This window comes from Heteronotia binoei, chromosome 1, assembly GCF_032191835.1.
Source record: "Heteronotia binoei isolate CCM8104 ecotype False Entrance Well chromosome 1, APGP_CSIRO_Hbin_v1, whole genome shotgun sequence".
Classification (NCBI taxonomy): domain Eukaryota; kingdom Metazoa; phylum Chordata; class Lepidosauria; order Squamata; family Gekkonidae; genus Heteronotia; species Heteronotia binoei.
Window position 1 is genome coordinate 166,043,794 of NC_083223.1, and position 22,583 is coordinate 166,066,376.

Consider the following 22,583-nt stretch of genomic DNA (forward strand, 5'->3'; position numbering starts at 1 on the left):
CCTGTGTTAGATTATAACAGTAGAGAACCCCATGAGAACTTGAGGATCAAGGGGAAATGTGTCATCATTAAAACTATCTAGTTTCTTAACTCCCATGCATATTCTTAAATATATTTTAGACTTTTTTTTACTTCCTAGATAATGTTAGTTGTTTTTTTTCCAGGCCAGATGATTAATAAACTATTTCTATACTTTTTATTTTGTTCCGGCTGCTTCTCTGGGATATTTGTCAGGTGAGCTAAAGTGGAGGGGGGTGATGAAAATATTGCCCTAACCAATCAGTTTTTTTTCCATAGCCATCTATCATTCCCATCTACTCTCTCAATATAGCCCCGTGCAGTGGTTAGCAACAAAAACTAGCAACTTACTCAGTTTTTGCTCAAGCGAAAGCCATAATGAACATAAGATTGTCATGTGGTGCCTAAAACTGAGAAGGCTATGTACCTGGTGAATCTCTGTGTAGAGGAAGTTCCATAAATGAGCCTCTCTGTGTTGATTCCTCTTCTGCATCTTTAAGGGTGGGGGTTAAGAACATAAGAGAAGCCATGTTGGATCAGGCCAGTGGCCCATCCAGTCCAACACTCTGTGTCACACATTAGCCAAAAAAACCCAGGCACCATCAGGAGATCCATCAGTGGGGCCAGAACTCTAGAAGCCCTTCCACTGTGGTCCCCCCCCCCCCCCGCCAAGAATACAGAGCATCACTGCCCCAGACAGAGAGTTCCAACAATATGCTGTGGCTAATAGCCACTGATGGACCTTTGCTCCATATGTTTATCCAATCCCCTCTTGAAGCTGTCTGTGCTTGCAGCCGCCATCACCTCCTGTGGCAGTAAACTCCACATGTTAATCACCCTTTGGGTGAAGAAGTATTTCCTTTTATCACAGTCTTCTGTCAGAGACCTTGGCTGGTGGGAGCAATAGGGTCACGTAATACAGACAAGAAGTATGGATCTATGTTTAAATGTCTGTCCTGTGATTGCATAGTTAATGCAGAGTTATAGCTGTGTTATTGTAGTATAGATCAAGTTTGTATGTCTTGCCCGCTATATTCAGGCTGGATTCTAACAGTGATGAGGAAGAATTCTACCATAGTAGGACAGTGAAATATACTCTAGTCTAGCTTCTTTGGCCTCTCCATGCTTTATCACTTTCAGGATTGTTTTAAATGACCATGTGGTGTGTTTTCTCATTAGTCACAATACTCCATGGAAGCATGCATGGAAGTTATCTGTAGGGTTCTAGTTTTATAATGAAATGGTGGTAAGCTCACTTATCCTCCCTGCCCTGCCTCCCCAGATTTCCAGGCAGTTTCAGAACCGATGTCATCATCAACTCAAATATGAACAGGCAACTCTCCATGTGATTAGAACAATTGCAAAGTTAAGAAGAAGAAGATATTGGATTTATATCCCGCCCTCCACTCCGAAGAGTCTCAGAGCGGCTCACAATCTCCTTTACCTTCCTCCCCCACAACAGACACCCTGTGAGGTGGGTGGGGCTGGAGAGGGCTCTCACAGCAGCTGCCCTTTCAAGGACAACCTCTGCCAGAGCTATGTCTGACCCAAGGCCATGCTAGCAGGTGCAAGTGGAGGAGTGGGGAATCAAACCCGGTTCTCCCAGATAAGAGTCCGCACACTTAACCACTACACCAAACTGGCTCTCCTCTTAAGTTTAACTGGCTGCCACTTGCAAATGATAATTTGAAACCCCAGCTTTATATTTCTTAGAGTGAAAGTGTGCATGATTTTACCAAACTTGTGGTAAAATAGATGTTTTTTCTGATACTGCCGTGCTTTCTCCATAATTCATCGAATGTTGGCAATTTGATCTCTAGTTCCTCTACCTCTCCGAAACCCAGCTTGAACTTCTGGTAGTTCCCAGTCTACATACTGCTGAAGCCTAGCTTGTAGGATCTTTAACATCACCTTGCTGGCATGTGAAATGAGTGCAATGGTGCGATAGTTTGAACATTCCTTGGCAATACTCTTCTTTGGGATTGGAATATAAACCGATCTTTTCCAATCCTGTGGCCATTGTTGTGTTTTCCAAATTTGTTGACATAATGTGTGCATCTCTTTAACAGCATCATCTTTTAGGACTTTGAATAGCTCAACTGGGATACCATCATCTCCGCTCGCTTTGTTAGTAATGCTTTCTAAAGCTCATTTGACTTCACTCTCCAGGATGTCTGGCTCAAGGTCATCGATTTCACTGTCATGGTTGTCAAGGACACTATGTATTTTATGATTTATATGAGATCCTTCTTGTATAATTCTGTGTATTCTTGCCACCTCTTCTTGATCTCTTCTGCTTCTGTTAGGTCCCTACCATTTTTGTCCTTTATCATGGCCATCTTTGCACGAAACATTCCCTTGATTTCTCCAATTTTCTTGAAAAGATCTGTCCTTCCCATTCTATTATTTTCCTTTATTGCTTTGCATTGTTTCTTCAGGAAGGCCTCCTTATCTCTCCTTACTGTTCTCTGGAAATCCGCATTCAGTTGGGTGAATCTTTCCTTTTCACCTTTGCCTTTCACTTTCCTTCTTTCCTCAGCTATTTGTAAAGCCTCATCAGACAGCCACTTTGCTTTCTTACATTTCTTGTTCTTTCGGATGGTGCTGATTGCTGCCTTCTGTACAATGTCACGAACCTCTGTCCATAGTTCTTCAGGCACTTTGTCTATCAACTCTAGTTCCTTAAACTTATTCTTCACCTCCACTGTATATTCATAAGAGATATGATCAAGGTCAAACCTGAATGGCCTAATGGCTTCCCCAGTTTTCTTCAGTTTAAGCCTGAATTTTGCGATGAGTAGCTCATGATCTGAGCCGCAGTCAGCTCCAGGTCTTGGTTTTGCTGACTGTAAGGAGCTTCTCCATCTTTGACTGCAGAGTATATAATCAGTCTGATTTCTGTGTTGCCCATCAGGTGATGTCCACATGTAGAGTCGCCTTTTAGGTTGTTGGAAGAGGGTATTCGCTATGACCAGCTTGTTCTCTTGACAAAACTCTATTAGCCTTTGCCCAGCTTCATTTTGTTCTCCAAAATTTTGTTCATTTTGTTCTCCAAAATGAACAAACTTGTCAGTTGTTCCGGTCACCTTTTGACCTTCTACTTTGCCATTCTAGTCCCCTATGATGAGGACATATTTTTTGGTGTTAATTCTAGAAGGTGTTATAGATCTTCATAGAACTAGTCCATTTGCTTAGGTAACACCAAAATGGGGATAATGTTGAGCCGTCCCAATCTTTCTGGTTCTACCCTCCACCTTTCTGCTGGGCCATCCCCCCTCATCAAATTTATTTTCAGTCCCAGAGCCAAAACAGATGTGTTAGTTTAGGAAAGTGACAACTGTGAGAAGAGTTAATGAACTTTATACATTATGAATGAACTTTCTTGTAACAAAAAGCATAGAAAGTGGATAGTACAGACCCCCCCCCCCCAGGAGCAGGATAGCAACTTGGTCTACTTTGAACCTTAACCAGTATGCTGATTATGTCAGGTCTACAGTCTTAGCCTCCAATTCCATCATAGGCTCAAATACTAATTTGCTTTATATCTCAGAAAACTGTAGATCAAGCTTTTCCAACACATGGGCCACATGATGATGATGATATTGGATTTACATCCCGCCCTCCACTCTGAATTTCACAATCTCCTTTGATTCCCCCCTCTCCCACAACAGACACCCTGTGAGGTGGGTGGGGCTGAGAGGGCTCTCACAGCCACTGCCCTGAAAGCAAACAGCTACAGCTGACCCAAGGCCATTCCAGCAGTTGCAAGTGGAGGAGTGGGGAATCAAACCTGGTTCTCCCAGATAAGAGTCCGCACACTTAGCCACTACACCAGACTGGCTCAGACATGTGGCCCAGGATGGCTTTGAAAGCAGCCCAACACAAACTTGTAAAGCAATTTTCTTAAAACAGCTCCTGGAACTGTGTGCTGCAGTGGCAGCAGATTCTGGGACTGAGGCTACATCTGGTTGCTTTTCCCCCCCATGCCACCAGAGAGGGTGCCAGAGCTGACTCAGAGCACATGTGTGTGCGTGCTCTTCCTTTGCTCCTGGTCACTCTCCAGCTCTTTTTTCTTCCTGCTGTGGCCCCTCTAGATCTCCTGCCCAGCACAAGGAGACCTCTAGGCTGTGCTCTGGAAGTATCAGGGGTGGCTGTGGGAAAGTTAGGGAGTGGCATAGCCAGCCTCCCAAGCTTCTGGATGGACTGGTGGGGTGAGGTGGGAGTTTTCTCCATTGGGGGGCTGCTGGCCCCTCTTTGTGAAGGTTGGAGGTGGGTATGTGCAGTGGAGATGAGCTTGCTGTCCCCAAAATGGAGATGCTCCACTACCTCAGGTGGATTCTTTTGCATTCCCCCTTCCTCTCTTCACTTTGAGAGTTCCAGAGTCCCCCTACCCTTCTCTGTAGCAGGGACTGGAAAACAGACACAGGGTTTTGTTTTGTTTTTCCAGAAGTCCCAGGGAGAGAGGTTTTTAAAAAGCATGTAGAAAAAACAGCCCTTTTGCATAAAAACAAAGCAATGACTCCCCAACCCCTTTTTTGTTCCTGACAGTCTCCTATGCTCAGGATGGCTTTAAAAGCAAGCCTATTTCTCTCAGCAAAAAGCCAGCTTCAGCTGGAAAGCAGGCTGATGTGAAAAAGAAAAAAAAATCTTCCTACTCCCTCCCCCCTCCCCTGCTCCAGGCTTCTGAGAGAGGGCATGTAGAGGAAGCAATTATTTCCCTTTCCCCTCTGTTCGGAATTTAGAGACATGGTTTGGGAACGGAGCAAAACAAACGTTTCTTCCAGCTCCAGGGAAAGCATTTTAAATAGGGGTGTTAAAAAAAAATTCGGAAAAAAAATCAGATTCGGAAATATACGGAGCCAAAAAATTCGGAATGCCGTATATTTCCGGATACCGGTACTTGGAATAGCCGTATATACGATAGATACGTGGCTATTTCCGAATATTTGGAAATCAGTGGCAAAATAGGGTATATTGGAAGCCACCTGGAGGGGAGGGGGTTTGAGGGGGAGCCCCCAAATTTGCAGCAGACCTGCAGGGAACTCTGCCCTACAAACCCCCCAAGTCCCAAAAAGATTGGGCCAGGGGGTCCCATTCCAGGGGCACCCAAAGAGGGTGCCCCTATCCCAGCATTATACCCTATGGGCCATTGAAATCAATGGCAACATAGGGCATAATTAAAGGCTACTGGGGGACAGGGGGGTTGAGGGAGAACCCCCAAAACTGCATGGAACCCGCAGGGGACTCTCCCCTACAAAACCCCCAAGTCCCAAAAAGAATCGGCCAAGGGGTCCCTGTCTTTGGGCTCCCCAAAAGGCCCATTGCCACCAATGCTGAAGAAAGCCCAATTAGCCACGTCCTCCACTATAATTGCTGTGGGGAAAGTGGCTCTGGCCAGACGGGGGTTTGTGGGAGAGGCCCCAAAACTGCAGGGCAGTTTCAGGGGACTCCCCCACATGCAACCCCCCTGGCCCAAAAAGAGTGCACCCATCTGTGGGCACCCCAAAAGGAACACTGTTCCCAACGGTGAGAAAAAACCAATTACAGCCACTTTCCCCACTGTAATTATTGTGGGAAAAGTGGCTCTGGGGAGCAGGGGGTTTTGAGGAGAGCCCCCCAAACTGCTGTGCAGCTTCAGAGCACTGTCCCACACAAAACCCACAAGGCCAAAAAAAATTGGACCAGGGGGTCCAATTCCTGGGGCACCCAAAGCCAAACCTAACTTCACACCAGAGAATCTCTATAGGACCCAAATGCACCTCATCCATCTATCTACTCTATGAACTCTACTGGTCTGAAACCAATATAAAACCAGTTGCCAACGTCACTGCCATACAAAACACAATCTGCTCAAGGTCTGCTCTGCAAACCTGGCTGCAGCAAACCCAGATGCAGCAAACCTGGCTGCAGCAAACCCAGATGCCAACTCTCCAGCCCTGCCCCAAACAACACAGGGAGAGCTGGCCAAGCACAACAAGCATGCTGGTTCTGGGTCTCTCACCCAGGTGACAGCTTTCCTGCCACAGAACACACAGTCTACAGATGCCAGCTCTCCAGCCCTGCCCCAAACAACACAACTCTCAAACAAGAAGCAGTGGACCACACCTAGCTTCACATCATTCTGTATCTAACACAAAGCAAGAAGTATTTAGACTTACCATGAGTGATGGATGGTTGGCTGGTCCAGGCTCTTTTGCATTACCCAGGGTGCATCACGAGGAGGCAAGCCAGAGTTGCACCCCAAATGAGGAAGATCACTGGGAGGGCCTCAGATTGTGTGAGAGGAAGGGAACCATTCCTTCTCTCTCAGCTCAGCAGCAACACACCAGCTATCACTTTCCCATTACAGGGACTTCAGCATTGGTATGGCTGCTGGCTGCCTGTCATCATCACTGGCACCTCCCTCTTTCTTCCTCCTGCCCCTGAAAAAACGAACTTATCCTGGCTGGATCTGTGGGTGCTGTCGGTTACAGTTGGGGGCTGCAATGGCCTTTTCAGTATTATTAGGCATGTGTGGATGGGGACTGGGGAAATTTGGATCGCTTTGCAGATTTTAAACCAGCATTCACTTTTGGTTTGGGGATGGATGGTGGTGGTGGGGGGGTGCACTGCCAATCAATTTGTGAGTGAGTTTTTGGGCTGTCTTTGGACTCTAGTCTATGTTTAGTGAGAGAGTGTTTTACAACCACCTTCCAAGCGCGGGCCAGGAGAGGATGCAGGCACAAGTAGGTGCTCACTTCATTCACTCTCAAAGTCTACGTTCAGGGAGCCGAACAGAGGCAAGTTGGCCTTCAGGAAGACCAACTGCTCAACTGTCTAGGGTTGCAAGCGATTGCAATGTGGGCAGACAGTGTCGCCCATATGTGAAAAGATGCGTTCGCTCTGCACGCTCATCGGTGGGCATGAGAGGAACGCCTTGGCCATGGAGGAGAGAGCCAGCCAGACCCCCTTCTTCGTGACCCAGTAGTCCAAAGGAGACATTTCCTGTGACCCGTTGAACTTCGAAAGATAGTCCCTCACCATCGCAGCACCCATCTCTGCTCTCAGGAGCCTACCGCTCCCAGAGGGGCCAACGAGCCGCCCAATGAGTGTCATCTCGGGACTCTTCGTGGAGTGAGTCTGGTGGGAAACACTGCCTAGCTGGGGAGGTTGGGGATGAACAGCAGTGGAAGTGACAGATGAGCTGCTTCCACCCTCCCTCCTCCTCAGCTACCAGCACTGGGCCCGCCCTGACTCTGCAGCTCTCGACCTTCTGGGAGAGCTCGTCTCGCCAACGATTGAGCTCGTTGGCCTGCTCGGCGATCGTGCCCTTAAGGCGCGGGTCTAACATGTAGACCTTATCATGTAGACCTTATCCTGGGTGAAAGTCTGAAAACGGGCCTCAAGCCCTTCGTGCAGCCTAACAACCAGGGCGCGCACCACTGGAAGAACGTCTGCACGGCCTTGAGCTGGCACTGGAAATGAGACCATGTCCTCACGGGACATGGGGACGACCAGTGCGATGCTCGCCATGTCAGACGAGAGCATTTCTCTGTGGGTCTTGAAGGGCCCAAGAACTTCCACAGTCTGAGAAATGACCACTTAATCCTCTTGGGTGAGACAGTTCTCATCCCGAAAGACCCTCGTCTCAGAGACAAAGGCATCCAGGGCTGCTCTCTGCTCCACCATGCGCTCCAGCATGGCACAGGTGGAGTTCCAACGTGTGCTGACAGTGTCTGTTTCTCATGCAGCAGATACAAGTCCGTATTGCTGTGTGAGAAGTGACCCATGATGTGCCGACACTTCTGGAGCAGAAGTCGGTACTCACGGGTCGCGGCTAGATACCGACGATCCTGGCTTTTCGTCTGGCCCAATGCGTCCTTAACCACGAGGTGGGCCACGCAAGGAAGGCATTGTAGGCACTGACGCTGGACAGCCGCCTTGATGTTGGAGCCACCATCAGTCACCACGAAGCCTGTGGCGACATCCCCGCTGCCTACCCAGCCCTCTGCCATTAGAGGATGGCTCTGAGAGTGTCCGCCGTGTGCAGCGCGTCGACTGCTTCGGCATGCAGCAAGGCCCAGCAATAGCTAGCGGCCCTGACCCTGCCTGCTGCTACTGCCACCCCCACCCTGCAGCTCACTGGGTTGCCACCAATGCACAGTCAAGGAGAGATACCCCTCGAACGCATGTTGGGAGCTGCAGATATCTGATGTGAAATGAACAGTCCTCCCAGCAGCACGGGACAAATGCGCCTTCACCACAGATCTGGTCGCCCTGAAAACAGATAGCATAATGGTTCTGCTAATGGTGGTTCTAGCAGGAACTTTGTACCAGGGCACCAGGTACTCGAACAATCCTAGCACCCCAGGATTCTCAACCACTGAAAATGGAAGCCCATGGGCGACCGACCTGGCAAGGTTCCAGGCGATCACCCTCCTGCCCTACCTGATTCCCCCTCTTGGCACACAGTTGCCACCCCCACCAAACATCAAAGGCAGAGATGGCTGGCGTCCCTGCACTGCCACGGAACTCTCCTGGAGAGCTCTGGAGGTAGTCGCAGTGGGACGGACCTCCTGGCTGGGTGGTATTGGCCGCTTGGGCACCCCAGCACCAGCCTGCTTCTCCCCCTTAAGAAGCACCACCTGGTGGTGCTTCCGCAGGTGGTTCAACATCATCCCCAGAGTCAGGTGGGCAGAGTCCCGCCCATGTCTGATCTGGGCCCTGCACAGCTGGCACTGCACATAGCGTGGATCCTCCATAAGTCAGAAATGCTTCCAGACTTCGGAGGTGTACGGATGCCCAAGCTGACCGGCAGCTTGGGTGTTTGGAGCCACCTCCTGTGAGGTGCTCGGCGGAGACACATTGTGTCTCGGGGTGGCAGGAAGGGCTGGCCACAGGGGGAAGTGGGTGGAGATGGAGGCACCTCATGTGTCTTCATTTCTTCCCCCTCTACCCCATGCAGCCTCCCCTCCTGGCCATCTCCTGAAGGACTGCTGGTGCCTGAAGGAACTGAAGAAGGCGGCTGGTCCTCCTCAACCAGCTTCTCCTCCAGCTCCTGCACGACACTCTGGGGTGATTGTTTTGGACAGAAAACTGTCCCCAAAGCTCATCTCCAAGGAGGGCTGCTCTTGCTGCCCTTCCTCCAGCTGCTGAGACCAAGCGACATCAGCTGGAGGAGAGACTGCGCGAGCAGCAGACCCCTGCTCAGTGCAAGCACCTAATGGCACCTCTGCTGGGGGTGCCCCAGCAGCAGCCTTGATGAAGGGCCCAAGGCGGGACTTCTTCATCACAGTCCAGCAAGAGGTCGGAGTGCTGGAACATAAGAACATAAGAGAAGCCATGTTGGATCAGGCCAATGGCCCATCCAGTCCAACACTCTGTGTTACACAGTGGCCAAAAAATGTATCTATATTTATATTTTTATATACACACACACACTGTGGCTAATAGCCACTGATGGACCTCTGCTCCATATTTTTATCAACCCCCCTCTTGAAGCTAGCTATGCTTATAGCTGCTACCACATCCTGTGGCCGTGAATTCCACATGTTAATCACTCTTTGGGTGAAGAAGTACCTCCTTTTATCCCTTCTAACCCAAATGCTCAGCAATTTCATTGAATGCCCACGAGTTCTTGCATTGTGAGAAAAGGAGAAAAGTACTTCTTTCTCTACCTTTTCCATCCCATGGATTATCTTGTAAACCTCTATCATGTCACCCTGCAGTCGATGTTTCTCCAAGCTAAAGAACCCTAAGCGTTTTTACCTTTCTTCATAGGGAAAGTGTTCCAAACCTTTAATCATTCTAGTTGCCCTTTTCTGCACTTTTTCCAATGCTATAATATCCTTTTTGAGGTGCGGTGACCAGAATTGCACACAGTATTCCAAATGAGACCGCACCATCGATTTATACAGGGGCATTATGATACTGGCTGATTTGTTTTCAATTCCCTTCCTAATAATTCCCGGCATGGTGTTGGCCTTTTTTATTGCAATTGCACACTGTCTTGACATTTTCAGTGACTTATCTACCACGACCTCAAGATCTCTCTCTTGGTCAGTCTCTGCCAGTTCACACCCCATCAACTTGTATTTGTAGCTGGGATTCTTGGCCCCAATGTGCATTACTTTGCACTTGGCCACATTGAACCTCATCTGCCACGTTGATGCCCACTCACCCCGCCTCAACAGATTCCTTTGGAGTTCCTAACAATCGTCTCTGGTTCTCACCACCCTGAACAATTTAGTGTCATCTGCAAACTTGGCCACTTCACTGCTTACGCTTAACTCCAAATCATTTATGAACAAGATAAAGAGCATGGGACCCAGTATTGAGCCCTGCGGCACTCCACTGCTTACTGTCCTCCACTGTGAAGACTGCCCATTTAAGGATCAAGGACAGAATGAGTAGGCATATTGATGAACACGGGTTATTGAGGAAGACTCAGCATGGGTTCTGCAAGGGAAGATCTTGCCTCACTAACCTGTTGCATTTCTTTGAGGGGGTGAACAAACATGTGGACAAAGGAGACCCGATAGATGTTGTTTACCTTGACTTCCAGAAAGCTTTTGATAAAGTTCCTCATCAAAGGCTCCTTAGAAAGCTTGAGAATCATGGAGTAAAAGGACAGGTCCTCTTGTGGATCAAAAACTGGCTGAGTAATAGGAAGCAGAGAGTGAGTATAAATGGGCAGTCTTCGCAGTGGAGGACGGTAAGCAGTGGGGTGCCGCAGGGCTCGGTACTGGGTCCCATGCTTTTTAACTTGTTCATAAATGATTTAGAGTTCGGAGTGAGCAGTGAAGTGGCCAAGTTTGCGGATGACACTAAATTGTTCAGGGTGGTGAGAACCAGAGAGGATTGTGAGGAACTCCAAAGGGATCTGTTGAGGCTGGGTGAGTGGGCGTCAACGTGGCAGATGCGGTTCAATGTGGCCAAGTGCAAAGTAATGCACATTGGGGCTAAGAATCCCAGCTACAAATACAAGTTGATGGGGTGTGAACTGGCAGAGACTGATCAAGAGAGAGATCTTGGGGTCATGATAGATAACTCACTGAAAGTGTCAAGACAGTGTGCGTTTGCAATAAAAAAGGCCAATGCCATGCTGGGAATTATTAGGAAGGGAATTGAAAACAAATCAGCCAGTATCATAATGCCCCTGTATAAATCGATGGTGCGGTCTCATTTGGAGTACTGTGTGCAGTTCTGGTCGCCGCACCTCAAAAAGGATATTATAGCTTTAGAGAAGGTGCAGAGAAGGGCAACTAGAATGATTAAAGGGCTGGAGCACTTTCCCTATGAAGAAAGGTTGAAACGCTTGGGACTCTTTAGCTTGGAGAAACGTCGACTGCGGGGTGACATGATAGAGGTTTACAAGATAATGCATGGAATGGAGAAAGTAGAGAAAGAAGTACTTTTCTCCCTTTCTCACAATACAAGAACTCGTGGGCATTCGATGAAATTGCTGAGCAGACAGGTTAAGACGGATAAAAGGAAGTACTTCTTCACCCAAAGGGTGATTAACATGTGGAATTCACTGCCACAGGAGGTGGTGGCGGCCACAAGTATAGCCACCTTCAAGAGGGGTTTAGATAAAAATATGGAGCACAGGTCCATCAGTGGCTATTAGCCACAGTGTATGGAGCACAGGTCCACCAGTGGCTATTAGCCACAGTGTATGTGTGTATATAACATTTTTTGCCACTGTGTGACACAGAGTGTTGGACTTGATGGGCCGTTGGCCTGATCCAACATGGCTTCTCTTATGTTCTTATGTTCTTATACTCACTCTCTGCTTCCTATTAATTAGCCAGTTTTTGATCCACAAGAGGACCTGTCGTTTTACTCCATGACTCTCGAGCTTACTAAAGAGCCTTTGATGAGGAACTTTATCAAAAGCTTTCTGGAAGTCAAAGTAAACAATATCTATCGGGTCTCCTTTGTCCACATGTTTGTTCACCCCCTCAAAGAAATGTAACAGGTTAGTGAGGCAAGATCTTCCCTTACAGAACCCATGCTGAGTCTTCCTCAATAACTCGTGTTCATCAGTGTGCCTACTCATTCTGTCCTTGATAATGGTTTCTACCAACTTTCCTGTTATTATTTTAAACCAATTTTATTATTTTCGCAACATATTGAAAGACACTTATCAAATATAAATTTCAAAATACTAATCAATACATTACAAAATTTCCACCTCCCCCCAGCCCTTCTTTCAGAGCTCTTGGATGTATGCCATCCGGACCTGGTGACTTATTAGTTTTTAATTTGTCTATCAGTTGAAGGACCTCCTCTCTTGTCACCTCAATCTGACTCAGGTCTTTCAACACCCCTTCCAATATAAGTGGTTCTGGAACAGGCAAACACTTTTCATCTTCCACAGTGAAGACGGAGGCAAAAAATGCATTCAGCTTCTCAGCCATTTCCTTATCCTCCTTCAGTAATCCTTTGACCCCTTGGTCATCCAAGGGCCCCATTGCCTCCCTGGCTGGTTTCCTGCTTCTAATATATTTGAAGAAATTTTTATCGTTGGTCTTTATGTTTTTTGCAATATGCTCCTCATAGTCCCTTTTTGCCTGCCTGATCACAGTCTTGCATTTGATTTGCCACATCCTGTGTTCCCTTTTATTAATCTCATTTGAACTAGCTTTCCACCGCTTAAAGGAGTCCTTCTTACCTTTTACAGCTTCCATTACTTTGTTTGTTAACCATGCAGGCCTTTTCTTATACCTGTTTGTGCCTTTCCTAACTTGTGGTATATATTTTATCTGAGCTTCTAGAATTGTGGAAGGCGGCTGTGGAGTGGCCCTATGCACATGTGGGGGGGAAAACTGGGTCCTCCCCCTCCCCTCTACCCCTCTTCTGCTGCCTTTTATGAGACTGTCACCCTTGGCCAGTCTCACACAACCTGAAATGAGAGTGGGGTTTTTTACAAACCTAACTCACTGCACTGTACCCTGAACTAACAGGTGCCCTGACTTCTTTTTAAAAACTCTCCCACCAAAACGTTTGTTTGTTTTTTTGGTCCCTAACCTGTTCTTCTTTGGGTTGGAGTAGTAGTGATCTGGTAAAGTTTAGGAGACTAGGTGATCCTGGGACAAACCGGATTTCCTCGCAAACTAGAAATCAGGTGTCCCCTATAACTTGAGAGAAGCTGGACAAATTTGTGTCTGGGGCAGTGATGCTCTGTATTCGTGTGCTTGGGGGGCACAGTGGAAGGGCTTCTAGCCCCACTGGTGGACCTCTTGATGGCACTTGTGTTTTTTTGGCCACTGTGTGACAGAGTGTTGGACTGGATGGATCATTGGCCTGATCCAACATGGCTTCTCTTATGTCCTTACTATTCCTGTGGTTCATTTTCAGTCTTCTATGCATTCCCACATTGGGACTGTGGTTGCACAGGCTCTCTACAGCTATTTATCTATACGGGGGAAAGCACTAAGAGGGGAGTCTCTCCCCTGCAGAGCTTGTTGAAGCTTCTTTCCTGCCCAAAGGTCATGTGCTCTGCAGGGAGGGGTCCCCCCTTTCCTCAGTCTTTTCTTCACCACCACATAGTGAGGTCATTTTTCTACAACTAGAAAGTTTGTGAATTTTTTTCTCTTCAGAACAATTATTTGGGGCAATTCTGCATTGGTTATGTTGCAGAAAACTCTCTTTAAAATATTCCCAATGCAAGACCAAAATGACTCACTCAGATGAGCACTCAATTTGGCTACTTTGCTTGGGCAAGGCCCACATCACTGTTGTGTGCAAAATATGCTTGCAATTCACTCCTAAAGCCCACTCTGATCAGGCAGTGCGTCTGAAGGTGCTTTCTAGCTCTAATGAATCAATGGCAAAGTCTTCTCCTCCTTCAGAGCACTAAAATACCTACAGAGACCAGGAAACGTACATCTGCATTCCAGCATCTCGGTTCCATCGGTTCCGGGCACTGAACTGATCATTTACAGTCAACCCCCTGTTCAGGCTTCAGATCACTGCTCCTCAGAACCTCCAACCAAGAAGATGCATTCCAAGTCGAAGCACAAGGAGCACCAATATACCAGTTCCAAGAACTTATCTGAACCAAGTGCTCCGATACCAACCGCTTCCAAGGCAGTTCTGTTGGAACAGAATACAGTCCCAACACCTCAGACTCCCTCCACCCGCATTTCATTAGCTCCTTATCAGAGGGAGAGCTGGAACCGGGGTCAGGATGTACTACCAATCCCAGCTTCAAACTAGTCCTCAGCATTGGCATCTCCATACCATCACCTGTATGGCAGAGTTATAATTATTACCTTCTGTCCCTTGGCCCCAGGGAATGGGGTGACTGGCAGCAACAAGGTACACCAAAGGGAACCAGATCACCATATGACGCAGAACATTGAAACAATGGGACCACCAATGGGGTACCCTTCATTGAGGGCACCCCAGTCAAGCACACAACATTCAAAGTCCAAAGATGAGCAGAGAACTGAATCTCCATTGGGTGCCAGTACCATTGGGTGCCAGCACTGCCAGTACCAGAGCAGATGTTCTATGCAGGGTGGGACACTCAAGACAACGAATGGACAGAAATGTGTTGTCCTAGTTTTCAAACAGTGGAGGTTTCCAACAGTGGACCTTTTTGCCACTTGCAGCAATTTGAAGGTACCAGTGTTCTGTTCCAGGGCAGGGTTGGATCTGATCTCTCTGGAAGATGCCTTCTAGATCTGATGGACGGCACCATTTTTTGTGCCTTCCCCCCTTTTCCCCTCATTTCCAAAGTTTTCAACAAAATCAGAAAGGAACATACGCATTGCATCCTGATCACGTCTTTTTGGCCAAGGCAAACTTGCTTTCAGACCATGTTAAAATTGTCCAAAGGAGCTTATGTACACCTGCCCCAGCAGCAGATTTGCTACACAAAGGGCCTTTGATACACAATGAGATAAGCAAGCTCAGACTGACAGCATGGCTACTGATCAATACCATTTCAAATTTTCAGAATGAGTAGCCAATGTTCTTCTTAATTCTAGAAGAGGCTGAGGAGATTGGATTTATACTTCACCCTTCACTTAGAGTCTCAGAGCAGTTTGCAATCTCCTTCCCTTCCTTTCCCCACAACAGACGCCCTGTGAGGTATGTGGGGCTGAGTGAGCTCTCCAAAAACTGCTCTTGAGATAACAGCTCTGAGAGAACTGTGACTGAGGAGAGTTGAAGGAGCTGGGTATGTTTAGCCTGGAGAGGAGATGACTGAAAGGTGATATGATCACCATATTCAAGTACTTGAAGGGTTGTCATAGAGAGGATTGTCTTCTGTTGCCCCAGAAGGTTAGACCAAAACCAACAGGTTGAAATTAAATGAAGAGTTTCAGACTAAACATTAGGAAGAACTTCCTGACAGTTAGAGCGGTTCCTCAGTGGAACAGGCTTTCTCAGAAGGTGGTGGATCCCCTTCTTTTGAGATTTTTAAGCAGAGGCTTGATGGCCATCTGACAGCAATGCTGATTCTGTGAATTAGGCAGATTACGAGAAGGAGGACAGGAAGAGTTGCATCAGTGCTTAGTTCTTGTGGCCCAGTCAGCAGTTTTTCTCCAGGCCAGTTTGGCAAGGGATCCCAGAGGTTTTTGCCATCTTCTGAGCATGGAGCAAGGGTCACTGGGGATGTATGTGTGGTGGGGAGGTATTTGTGAATGTTTTGCATTGTGCAGGGAGTTGGACTAGATGACCCTGTAGGTCCCTTCCTGCTCTTTGATTCTATTATTCTATTCTGTGACCCAAGGTCACCCAGATGGCTGCATGTGAAGGAGTGGGGAATCAAACCCAGTTCTCCCAGATTATAGTCTGTGCACTTAACCACGACACCAGAGGTGGCCAAACTGCTGCTCGGGAACTACATGCGGCTCTTCCACACATATTATGCAGCTCCTGGAGGTTAATGAGAAACTTAATGCAGGCTTACTCTCAAGTAATTGTGCTTAGCATCAGAACTTCAGTCAGCCTCTGAACACTGGCCCATAGGTAGGTGACTATTGCCACTGTGTGTGAAGTGGGGAAGGAAGGGAAAATAGGCAGGCTTGCAGGCTTTTCTCCGCCACTGAGGTCGCCTGGAGACCTAGAACAAGGAAAGAGAGTGCAGGAGCTGAGGGAGCCACTGGAAGGAGGGATGGAATTAAAGAGGGTGGCGCAGGGTTCCCCCTTAGTTTCATAGCTTTTGTAGGAGCGGTATTTACTAAACTTGGTATCAAGACAAGGAGAGATGCATAATGATGCAAACGGTGGTCAATGATTTATATGGTGCATGTGTGTTTCCTTCTCCCACTGGTGCCAAAAAATAATTCCCTAACTCAGGGGTGTCGAACTCATTTGTTATGAGGGCCAGATCTGACATAAATGAGATTTTTTGGGGCTGAGCCAAGATATACAGAATCATGATTTGTCTATACATAGACAGAAGGAAGCAGATGACAGTGAGTTGCTCGTGGGCCTGATAGGAGCCCTCCGGGGGCCAGATTCAGCCCTCAGACAACATGTTTGACACCCCTGCCCCTAACTGTGGCAGAATTTATTTTGTGTTGGCCCTCTTTATGAACTTAAACATACTCTTTATGAAATTGGCTACAATAACTCTTTCTGAAAGTAGCCATGCTCTTATGAAATGAGCACTAAGCTCTTCAAACACCTTAGAAGCCTCTAGATTTCTCTATGATTTTTGTCTGCAATTATGAACTTGGCCACCAGAGTTCTAAGCTATTCAGCACTATCATGCATTCATATTGCTAAGTGAGTGAAAGCTGAGTGTCTTTTAAGGACAGGAATCTCCCTATGTGGTAAGGTCCATATATGGTATGGCAGGAAACAAGATAGCTACTAAGCCTGCTAAGTGGGTGTAAGGCCAAAGTGAGCTGGGGACAAGCTGAGCTCTGATTGTTTACATTTGGCTGTAAAATTGTTTTCATCAGAGGTGCAGTGTGACCCAGTCGGTCTGATAAAGAGATGTGCTGAAGCCTTTATAAACCCTGCACTTTTGAGCAAAAGGCACAGACTGTATCAGGGGCAGGGACCTCTTTGTTAATTTCTGTTTGAGGCCTCAAACATTGAACACAGAGCATAGCTCTGCTAGAATGGGACTTAGATTCTAAATGGGAAAAATGTAACTAACAGGGGAAGTCCCTGTTGGGATGTATATTTTTCATTATGCTCTCTGCTTATTGTATGTTATGCTTTAGGCTTGACTGAATTCTAACTGTAATTGTTTTCTATTTTGTTTTCTATCCATATATTTTAAGCCTTCTAAAGGAGTCATTAAGTCTAAAGGAGAAACTGAAATGTACTAAGTTTATCTAACTGCTTTGTTTTCTATCCATTGGAAGCCTTCTGTCTAAAGGAACTGTAGGAGCAACTGTACTAATGTAATCTCTTGTTTTGCCTTTCTAACTATATTTGAAGCCTTCTGTCTAAAGAGAAACTTGGAATCTAATAAACTGCTTTTCTAAACATGGAGTCTAATAAAATTTATCTACGAGGTCTTGAAACTTATTAGTGAGTAGGTATTAGACTTCTGATAACTGCAGGTATCTTATTGTATAGCATAGTCATGTTGTACAGTGTATACATATGTATTTTATCTTTCTGTAAAGACATGTGTGTAATATTTGTTAATGTCTTGCGGCTCTCAAATACCGGACATTTATTCTGTGTGGCTCTTACATTAAGCAAGTTTGGCCATCCCTGCACTACTCCAAACTGGCTGTCTCATAGACTTTCTACTAGAAGATCATATTATTACAAATAGGTTCACTTTACTGACTGGGCCAAGTTACAGGAGGTCAAGGTAGAGGATTGCCCCATCCCTTTAATTTTTGAGTACTTGCTGTCCGTAAAAGAATCTGGTTTGGCGGTACCCTCCATTAAGATCCACTTAGCTGCCATATCAGTTTCACACTAAAGTGCAAGACAATACACTTTTTTTGCACCCTACATCCAAAAGCTTCTTAAAGGGACAACTTGTTTCTGCTATGCCCTTCTGTAGTCCCACAGTGGTCCTTATCTGTTGTACTTTCTCAACATGTTGGTTCCATTTGAGCCCCTAGGATCCCATAATCTTGTAGCATTGTAATTTAAGGTTGTGTTTCTCATGGCCATAATATCAGCCAGGAAACTGGTAGCCCTTCATGCAGACTACCTATTTATTAAATTCCAGCCTAGTTATGTGCTATTGAGCCATAGTCTTAGTTTTTTACCTAAAGTAGTCTCAAAAAATCCTATGGCTCGATAGCACATAACTGGGCTGGAATTTAATAAATAGGTAGTCTGCATGAAAAACATCAACAACCTCAGATATGCAGATGATACCACTCTAATGGCAGAAAGTGAGGAGGACCTAAAGAACCTCTTGTTGAGGGTGAAAGAGGAGAGCACAAAAGTAGGCTTGAAACTCAACATCAAAAAACTAAGATCATGGCATCTGACCCCATCACACTGTGGCAAATAGAAGGGGAAGACATGGAAGTAGTAACAGACTTCACATTTCTGGGATCCAAGATCACTGCAGATGGTGACTGTAGCCATGAAATTAAAAGACGTTTGCTCCTTGGGAGGACAGCTATGGCGAACCTGGGCAGGATAATAAAAAGTAGAGACATCACCCTGTCCATAAAAGTCCGTATAGTCAAAGCGATGGTATTCCCTGTAGTATTGTATGGCTATGAGAGCTGGACCATAAGGAAGGCCCAGCACAGAACAACAGATGCTTTTGAGCTGTGGTTCTGGAGAAGAATCTTGAGAGTCCCTTGGACTGCAAGAATATCAAATCAGTCTGTCCTAAGGGAAATCAACCCAGATTGTTCCCTGGAAGGTCAGATGCTGAAGCTGAAGCCCAGATACTTTGGCCACCAAATGAGAAGGGAGCACTCACTGAAGAAGATCCTGATGCTTGGAAAGACAGAAAGCCAAAGAAGAAGGGGACGGCAAACGATGAGATCCTGGACCGTGTTACTGATGTAATTTGAGCAGACTTTGGAGGATGGTGGAAGACAGGAGGGCCTGGCGTGACTTTGTCCATGGGGTCGTAAAGAGTCGGACTCGACTGTGTGACTGAACAACAACAAACCTCAGAGGCTGAGAAGAGCTTATATTTGTTAGATGTTAAGAATGCTTTATTATTTTATTTAGACAGAACCAGAAATGTTTTGTTTGTTACTCCAGCATCTTAAAAGGGAAGGCTGCTTCTGCTTAAACTTTATCATGATGGATAGTATTCGCCATCTGCTTGGGGTATGATAAAACAGGTCTCCAGTTCCTCTGGAACTTCATGCTCATTCAATGTGAGCGCAAGTGGTGTCTGAAGCATTCAAGAAGGGCACTTCATTCGAAGACATCTGTTGGGCAATGACTTGGTCATCATCAGACACTTTCGTCAAACATTATTCTAGATGAAAATGCAAGAAGGGATTCAGCAGTTGGCAGGGCAGTACTCCACTCCCTTTTCCAATGAAACTACTTCCAAGGTAAGTAGTCTCCCAATGTGGGAGTGCACTGAAGACTGAAGATGAAAACAGTGTTGCACTTACCTGTAACAGTTGTTTATCGAAATGTCTTCTGTGCAGGCACACATTTGGAACTCTGACCCTGCTGTGAATTCATAAGACAAGTTTTCTGTGATATTTGTGGTGGCTCAGGAGTTCTGAGGAAAAGGCAGGGCCCTCCCTGTGAAGCACATGATAGTTTGAGCAGGACAGAAGCTCCAATGGGCTCTGCAGGGGAGGGACTCCCCCTCAGTGCATTTTTAATAGATAGAGAGAGCCTCTAGTGGCTGGCCTGCACAAGCACAGTCTCAAGATGTACAAAAGACATATTGATGAACAACAGTTACAGGGAAGTGCAACACTATTTTTTCATGGACTTCTCTTGATATCTTTGTCTAGTCCTGGTAGTCTGGGCAGACAGCAGAAGGCAACAAGGTGGTCTTGTAGCCCAATGTGCACACTCCTAGTAAGACACCATTGAAGGCCTTGCACCTGCTGGAATGATGCAGCAGGGAATGCAGCAGCTGTCACAACTTGGTAACATGGATGCAAATGCAATTGTAGTGGCACCTAACCTCTGACAAAATTCCAAAAACTTGAGAGAGCTTTGGGAACCCTCTCATTCCTGTGCAGGGGAAAGGAGCTCTCCATGTGCCTCAAGGCAGCTTACTAGTTCACTTGGAAGCAAGCCGTACTGGATTCAGTGAAATTAATTATACATATTCACAAATAAACAAATAAAACACCAGACAGTGTCAGAAAACATAACAAACATGTTAACAAAATACTGCCTTGTTCTTGTACACAGTCTTCTAAAACTTAAAAGAGTGGTTGGCTTCCTGACACATTCCGGAAGACCAATCCACAATGTGTAAGCTACTACTCTCAAGATCAAACAGTGCCAAGTGTAATGAACCTGCAAGAGGAGGCAGACAACAGATCCTGTTCAGAGTATCAGAGTTGCTACACTGTTTGCACTAGAAGAGACAGCCTTTCAAGTATGTAGTTCCCATTCCCAGACTTCAAAGGGCATTATAGATGCCATCCAGCATCTTGAATGGAACTTAGAAACAGGTATAGTCCTGGGTTTGCAGGACTTCATGGTGGGACAGCTGCAGGTGCTGGAGTGAGGAAGCCAGAGAGCTGCAATTTCTCCTTCTTCCTCTCCCACAAGCACAGTTCTGCTAAAGAAAAGGCATCAGTTCCATCCCCTTGTCTCTCCTCACACTAGTCCATCAACCCTCATGGCTGTTCCTGTGCACAGATCCCATAGGCCTAAGAATGATCATTCAGGGGAATCAAAGAGCTGCAGAATAGGAGAAGAATGAGAGGGAAATCCATGTGCCTTCCTTAGATGAATGATAGGATACTGGCCAATTTGTTCGTTGTGATTCATTCCAGACATTAATTGAGCTGCCACATTTTGCATCAGCTGAAATGTTTGGGTCATCTTCAATGGTGGACCTGAATAAAATTAATTTTCATGTTTAATTTTATGGTGTGCAGCCTACCTGAAGTAATGCAAGTTGTTGAGTATCAGCCTGACTAAAATGCTGGTATCTTTATACATTATAAATGTTCTAAGGAAAAACCTTGAGACAGGAAGCAGATATCCACTGTTTGGGGGGGGGGGGATGTGAAATTAATAGGAAAAGGTAACTTGGTATACACGTGTATCTTTTTTCCTTAGCAAATTTCTTCTCTCTCTACACTTTTACATTGTATCTGACAAAGAGAGCTTTGACGTTTGAAAGTTTACATCCCAAATAACTTGTTGGTCTCTAAGGTGTTACTGGATTCAAATCTAAGTCTACTATCTTATCTCCCTGACCACTTTTATTGAAATACAAGAGAATATTCATCACCCTGACTGGAGAGCTCTCCTTGAAAATGTCCTTGTTCCTCTCCTGTTTTCTCACAATTCCTTTTCACTTTTATCTTTTCTTTATTGCAGTTCTGTTGTTAATGATCTGTATCATTTACAACTAAAAGCAATTGCAATTTTATTTGATTTTTATATGCTTGAAAGAAATGCTTGACTACATTTTTACTTACCTTTTATTTATTGTTCAAGTAGGCTTTGGCTTCCAAAATATACATGAAGTAAGTAAAGCATTGAACTAAAATTTCTCATTTCTCTTTCTTTTTAAGTACTGGATGAATGAATACACCTCTTCTCTTGGAATTGGAGTATTCCATTCAGGAATAGAAATATATGGCAGAGGTGAGTAACACAATTTAACTTCGTTTCTAGCAAGTATCTGTAACATAATGCATGTAAGATCTGTAAATAATGCTCTAAAATGTTGTGAATTATGTACATCGTTCTTGACAGGGAATTTAAAAGGCAGGGGGAGGGTTGGTTGGGAAGAGGGGATAATCAATGACAGATTGAGAGAAATGGAACCAAACACCTTATTTGATGAGAAGATGTAATGGAAAGAGGATATATTGGATGGGCTGAGGAAAAGCAGAAAAAGAGGATTGGGGTTTGGGAAAGAAGATAATCAGAGGAAGGGATAGGATGATAGGTAGGGATTTTTAAAGTGAGGTAGTTTAGGGAAGGAAAGCTAAGTTTGTTTTGTAAATTTTCCTTTGACTGATCTATATTTTTCCATATTGGGCTGGAGGTTGATGGAAGTGGTTGTATATTCTGAACTCCATATGATTCTTAAAGTAGGTTTTTATTCAGTGTATTTTATAAGTATTGTGTCCTTAATAGTTCTTCTAAGATTATTGGTTTCAGGAGTAACATGCTAGTTGGTCTTTGTTAACAAAAAGGGGATTTTAAATGACTGAGAATCTAGTGATACTGATGGTAGCATAGTTTGTTGGTACTGAGTGAGGCAGAAAACACTGCACGTCAGGTTCAAGAGATCTGAGAAGTCCTATAAGGTAGATCTGACATGCTATAAATGTGGAATATGAAAATAAGAGAATGGGAAGGGTCACAGAAGCCACATACCTTGCAAACATATGCCAGTAGGAGATAACTAAAAATAACTTTTATTTTTTTATCTCACTTTTTATGTTTCTCCCTCTGCTTCTGCAACAAACTCAAGTATAATGTTTTGATTGTCCAGTCATAATTTAGATT

At 45.6% G+C, this 22,583-nt stretch overlaps 1 protein-coding gene across 2 annotated transcripts in view; it reads left to right on the forward strand.

Moving 5' to 3' along the window:
* The window catches only part of DESI2 (desumoylating isopeptidase 2), a 40,524-nt gene that overhangs the window by 6,401 nt on the left and 11,540 nt on the right, over positions 1-22,583 (forward strand). For both annotated transcript variants that reach the window (XM_060243748.1, XM_060243756.1), the window contains exon 2: positions 21,638-21,710. In XM_060243748.1, the coding sequence (XP_060099731.1) occupies positions 21,638-21,710 (73 nt within the window). The remainder of the gene's footprint in view (positions 1-21,637; positions 21,711-22,583) is intronic.